At 43.7% G+C, this 6,524-nt stretch overlaps 1 protein-coding gene across 1 annotated transcript; it reads right to left on the bottom strand.

Annotated features, from left to right (window-relative positions):
• Positions 1-5,643: 5,643 nt before the first annotated feature.
• Positions 5,644-6,140, bottom strand: LOC108284036 (40S ribosomal protein S24-like). Its single transcript, XM_037728533.1, has one exon. The coding sequence runs from the start codon at positions 6,118-6,120 to the stop codon at positions 5,719-5,721; it is 402 nt and encodes a 133-aa protein (XP_037584461.1). The 5' UTR covers positions 6,121-6,140; the 3' UTR covers positions 5,644-5,718.
• Positions 6,141-6,524: the final 384 nt, after the last annotated feature.

Here is a 6,524-nt window from a genome sequence, read left to right on the forward strand (position 1 = left end):
CCTATAGTCCCAGCTACTCAGGAAGCTGAGGCAGGAGAATAGTTTGAAACCGGTGCTGGAGGTTGCAGTGAACCAAGATAGCACCACTGCCCTCCAGCTGGGACGACAGACCAAGACTCTGTCTCAAAAAAAATAAAATAAAATACATACTGCAACAGCTGAAGATAACTGAAAGAGAAAAATAAAATTCTAACATAGTATTTTGCCTGCTAGGCATTCTAGGTTTTTATTTTAAAAATTTCTCAGGAGGCTGGGCACAGTGGCTCACGCCTGTAACCCAGCACTTTGGGAGGCCAAGGTGGGTAAATCACTAGGTCAGGATACTGAGACCAGCCTGGCCAACATGGTGAAACCCCATCTCTACTAGAAATGGTGGCATGTGCCTGTAGTCCTAGCTACTCTGCAGGCTGAGGCAGAATCGCTTGAACCTAGGAGGTGGAGGTTGCAGTGAGCCAAGATTATGCCAGTGCACTTCAGCCTGGGCAACAGAACGAGTCATTTCAAAAAAAAAAAAAATTCTTAGGAAACTCCAGCTGCTACAAGGAAGCATTGCTCTCGGTTTAATGTTTTACCCTGCTAGTGTACTCCACCCTTAAGTGATCTTAATGACTAATAGGACTGGCACCAGTTCTCACTTACCAGCTGTGAACTCTACTTACTAGCTTGTTTTTTGTCTTCTGCTAATTTGCAGTTGTAGACAAAAACAGTGTAAAGAAGTTCTTAAGATAAATGAAAATGGGCAATGTAGTCGCTTTTTAAGTTTTGAATTGGCCTGGCACAGTGATCTCACCTAAGAGTCATATGGCTGTTATGTTCCCTGCTGTGAGGGAGCCCCCCCCCCCGCCCCCCCGCAGCCCACAGTGACTCAGAAGGCAGCTGCTGAGAACAGGAAGGCCTGTGGTTCATGTGACAAGCCACTAGCCTTTACCAGAGCAAACAGAGTAGGTGGGATGTTCCCCATGTCCCCTGCCCACCAGTTTTATACCACATTTCAGAGTTGCCTTTTTTTTTTCCTTCCTCAAACTGCTCTGGATTTTCTCTTTGACCTAATTTGATTTGTGGAGAAATGCTGTCGAAAGGGCCTGCTGAGATTTTGTCCTGGCCTGCCTCACTGAAGAAGGCCAACAATCTGTTTGCATACCAAGAATCAAAAAAAATGTTTCTGTGCTTCAGAGATTACTGAATACTCTCTAAAATAAATCCATTCATTCTAGCCAGTATCATTTTTGCTAGTTGGGAAAATGAAGCTGTCAATCTTCAGTAGCCAATCTCTAGATAGATTTTGTTTCTTTCTCTTTCTTTCTTCCTTTTTCTTCTTTTCTTCCTTTCTCTTTCTTTCTTTCTTTTTCTCTCTTTCTTTCTTTTCTCATAGTCTTGCTGTCACCCGGGCTGGAATGCAGTAGCACAATCTCGGCTCACTGCAACCTCCACCTCCTGGGTTCAAGTGATTCTCCTGCCTCAGCCTCCCAAGTACCTGGGATTACAAGCACGCACCATCACATCTGGCTAATTTTTTTATTTTTAGTATAGACGGAGTTTTATCATGTTAGCCAGGCTAGTCTGGAACTCCTGAGCTCAAGTGATCCACCCATCTCAGCCTCTCAAAGTGCTGGGATTACAGGCATGAGCCACCATGCCCAGCGCCAATCTCTAGATTTCTGGAGACCATACATTTTCACAGTTTCTTGGAAATTTTCTTCACTGGATTTAAGCCATTGTTCTCCAAAGTGTGCTCTGAGGGCTACCTACATTTGAATAATCTCGATTAAGTTATCATCATCTCTATGGAAGGACCCTTTAATCTGTTTTTTTTTGTTGTTGTTTTTTTGTTTTGAGATGGAGTTTTGCTCTTGTTGCCCAGACTGGAGTGCAGTGGCACAATCTTGGCTCACTACAACGTCTGCCTCCTGGGCTCAAGGGATTCTTTTGCCTCAGCTTCCCCAGTAGCTGGGATTACAGGCATGTGCCACCACACCCGGCTATTTTTGTATTTTCAGTAGATACAGGGTTTCTCCAAGTTGGTCAGGCTAGTCTCGAACTCCTGACCTCAGGTGATCTGCCCCCCTCAGCCTCCCAAAGTGCTGGGATTATAGGCATGAGCCACCACGCCCAGCCTGTAATCTGTGTTTTCAGCAAACAGTACAACTCACCAAAATTCATTTTTATGCCCAAAACTCAGCTAAATTAGAGTTCACAAGCCTTCATTGGTAATGTGACCCACAGGAGAGAGTCCTGAGGCAGAGGAGGAGTCTTATGACTTTCTATTTCCATTCCTGTATTCCTCCTCCCTGCCAAAATGCCATTTTTTATTATATTGGTTACTGCAGAAGGAAACAGGGAAAAAAACAGAAAAGAACTGAGGAAACATCAATGTTCCCTCTTGGTTATATTGGTGTGGTAAACAGGCCTGAGTTTAGAAAGCAATGCAGCAGAATGCTTACAGATCATTCACAGGCCAGGCACGGTGGCTCAGGCCTGTAATCCCAGCACTTGGGGAGGCTGAGGTGGGTGGATCATGAGGCCTGGAGTTCTAGACCAGACTGGGCAGTATGGTGAAACCCTGTCTCTACCAAAAATACAAAAATTAGCCAGGCATGTTGGCGTGCACCTGTAGTCTCAGCTGCTCAGGAGGCAGAGGCAGAAGAATTGCTTGAACCCTGGAGGTGGAAGTTGCAGTGAGCTAAGACTGCGCCACTGCACTCCAGCCTGGGCAACAGAGCAAGACTCCATCTCAAAAAAAAAAAAAAAAAAAGAATCATTCACAAAGCTTGGTGAAACCACAAACTCCCCTTCTCCCCATTCTAATAAGTGGGTATGGGGTGGAGCCTGAGAACCTATATTTGTAAAAATGCCTACAGTGATTCTAATGCAGGTTGATCTGGGGGTACATCAGGATATTTCTTGTTCAATATACTGGAGCCCGGAGCTAGAAGTCCTCTTTGACAGCTGCTCTTCAAACTGCTGGCAAAAAGACCTAAAGTAATTTTACAATATAAAGACATATATGGATTCTCTGTCACAGGGCAAACCCCCAAACTGGGGATCAGCCCAGGAGGCCATGAGGGTTCTTGACTTTTGGCAGAAAAGAATTCAGGATTCAGGAGCAAGCTGACAGAATAAAGTGAAAGCAAGTTTATTAAAAAGTGAAGGAATAAAACAGTGGCTACCCCATAGGCAGAGTAGCAGCATGGACTCCTTAACTAACTATACTTATGGTTGTTTCTTGGTTACATGCTGAAAAAGGGGTGGATTATTCATATTTTCCTGGAAAGGGGTGGAGGGTTCTCAGAACTGAGGGTTCTCCCCATCTCTTACTATCTAGAGTAACTTAGGGACGTTGCAGTAGCATTTGTAAACTGTCATGGTGCTGGTGGAAGTGTCTTTCCGGGTGTTTACGGGTGTTTATGATGCATTAGAATTAGCATATAATGAGCAATGAGGATGACCAGAGGTCACTTTCTTTGCCATCTTGATTTCGATTTTGGGAGGTGGTTGGCCAACTGTTTTTTTTTGTTTTTGTTTTTATGTTGCCAGGCTGTTCTTGAACTCCTGGCCTCAAGCAGTCCTCACACCTCGCTTCCTAAGTGCTTGAGATTAGAGGCAGGAACCACCACACTTAGCCCTTGGCTAGGTTCTGTACTGCATCCTGTTTTATAAGCAGGGTCTTTGTGACCGACTTCTTGTGAAACAAGTCCTGCCAAATTCCTGTATCGTAACTAGCTAACATTTAGTTTTAATATATTCCGTGTTTGTCTTAAGATAGTATGTACATTTTCCCCTAGAGCAGCCAAAAAGAAAAGGATAATGTATATTTTGTATTTAAAAGAAATATTGGGGCCAGACGCGGTGGTTCACATCTGTAATCCCAGTACTTTGGGAGGCCAAGGCAGGTGAATCACGTGAGGTCAAGAGTTCAAGACCAGCCTGGCCAACATGGCCAAACATTTTTTCTAGTCTCTACTAGGAAAAAAAAAAAAAATTAGCCAGGCATGGTGGTACCTGCCTGTAATCCCAGCTACTCAGGAGGCTGAGGCAGGAGAATCACTAGAACCTAGGAGGCAGAGGTTGCAGTGAGCCGAGATGGTGCCACTGCACTCCAGCCTGGGCAACAGAGTGAGACTCTGTCTTGAAAAAAAAGAAAAGAAATACTGGCTAACATCACTACAAATAAATGAGTCATCTGGTAGAAACAATACTTTCATGTGATTTCATTTAAAAATATAAATTTTGGCTGGGTGCAGTGGCTCATGCCTGTAATCCCAACACTTTGGGAGGCCAAGGTGGGTGATCACCTGAGGTCAGGAGTTCAAGACCAGCCTGGCCAACATGGTCAAACCCTGTCTCTACTAAAAATACAAAAAATTAGCCGGGCATGGTGGCACACGCCTGTAATCCCAGCTACTCAGGGGGCCGAGGCAGGAGAATCACTTGAGCCTTGGAGGTGGAGGTTGCAGTGAGCTGAGACTGCATTGCAGCACGGCAGCCTGGACAACAAGAGCAAAACTTTGTCTCAAAAAAAAAAAGATTAGCTGAGTGTGGTGGCGCACACCTGTAATTCCAACTACTTGGGAGGCTGAGGCACGAGAGTCACTTGAACCTGGGAGGCAGAGGTTGCAATGAGCCGAGATAGTGCCATTGCACTCCAGCCTGGGTGACAAGAGCGAAACTCCATCTCAAATACATACATATATATATATATATTCCAAATGAAGTTAAAAAAAAAAGATTGATAGACTAGGAGAAGATGGTTGCAATGTCTACAATTAATGGGAGATTTCAGAGCTAGAATAGCAGCTTTCAAAGTGTGGTCTATGGACCATGGGATCTCCAAGAACGTTCAGAAGAGTCTACAAAGTCAAAACTATTTTTATAATAATGCAAAGACTTTATTTGCCTTTTTCATGTGCTGACTTTTGTACTCGTTGTCCAAAATCAATGTTGGTTAGAATTTATGCCCAGTTTTCTGGCTTGGGTAGTTGAGTGAGTCGTGGTACATTTACTGAGACACAAAACATGAGAACAGTATCCTAAGGGGAAGGAAAGAATGATTTTGGATGTGTTGACTCTGAGATGCCTATGGGACATCCACATGGAGTCACATATATGGATCTGCAGTTCAGGGGAGTACTGAACTGTAGTCACGGTTACTTAGGCAAGATGGGTAGTAATTATTCTTTACATACACTCTAGTTTTCCTGACTAGCATATATCCTCCTGAAATACTCTTTTTGCTCAAGGCCATACAGCCATCTACCAGTTTGTGTAAACTTGAACAAGTTAAAAAACAAACAAACCAAAAACTCAGCTGGGTGTGGTAGCTCACACCTGTAATCCCAGCACTTGGGGAGGCTGAGGCGGGTGGATCATGAGGTCAGGAGTTCGAGACCAGACTGGGCAATATGGTAAAACTCTGTCTCTACCAAAAATACAAAAATTAGCCAGGCATGTTGGCATGCACCTGTAGTCTGAGCTGCTCAGGAGGCTGAGGCAGGAGAATTGCTTGAACCCTGGAGGTGGAGGTTGCAGTGAGCTGAGATTGCACCACTGGACTCCAGCCTGGGTGACAGAGTGAGACTCCATCTCAAAAACTAAAAAACCGTCTTGTTTCTCAATTTTCTTTTCTTTTCCTTTTCTTTTTTTTTTACACGAAAGTTTTTAGTTTATTAAGCTTCTCGTTAAAAATCCACAACAGCCATAGATAACATCATTGCAGCACCCTTACTCCTTCGGCTTTTTGCCAGCACCAACATTGGCCTTTGCAGTCCCCTTGACTTTCTTCATTCTGTTCTTGTGTTCCTTTCTTTGCTTTCTTGAGGTCTGTTTCTTCTCATACAGGCCATGTCTTGCAAGTCTATGTTTGGGTTCATTTTTCTTTGCATAATCCAGGGAATCATAAATCACGCCAAAGCCAGTTGTCTTGCCAGCAACAAAATGAGTTCTGAATCCAAATACAAAGATGACATCCAGTGTGGTCTTGTACATTTTGGCTAGTTTTTCCCGAATGTCTGTCTTAGGCACTGTTGCCTTCCCGGGGTGAAGGACATCAATGACCATTTGTTTCCTCTGAAGCAATCGGTTGGTCTTGAACTTTCTAGTGCAGATAGTTACTGTGTCATTCATGATGGCGGCCTATCCTTACACAGCCGGGGAGGAAAAACTGTTTCTCAATTTCCTTATCTATAAAACAAGATAAGGTGCTGGCAGCAATCTTGATTAGGATCCCAGTCACGGTACCAAAAAAAAAATAAATAAATAAAAGAGAGATAAGAAACTTTGTTATAGGATTGCTGTATTAACAGATCTAATATGTGTCAGTGCTAAGAATAGTGCATGGTACTACCATAGCAAACACTAAAACAAATTAGCTATTTTGGCCGGGTGTGGTGGCTCATGCCTGTAATCCAAGCACTTTGGAGGCCAAGGCGGGCGGATCACCTGAGGTCGGGAGTTCAAGACCAGCCTGACCAACATGGTGAAACCACATCTTAAAAAAAAAAATAAATAAAAATTTAAAAAAATAGCTA

Source organism: Cebus imitator, unplaced genomic scaffold (genome assembly GCF_001604975.1).
Source record: "Cebus imitator isolate Cc_AM_T3 unplaced genomic scaffold, Cebus_imitator-1.0 Scaffold267, whole genome shotgun sequence".
Taxonomy (NCBI): domain Eukaryota; kingdom Metazoa; phylum Chordata; class Mammalia; order Primates; family Cebidae; genus Cebus; species Cebus imitator.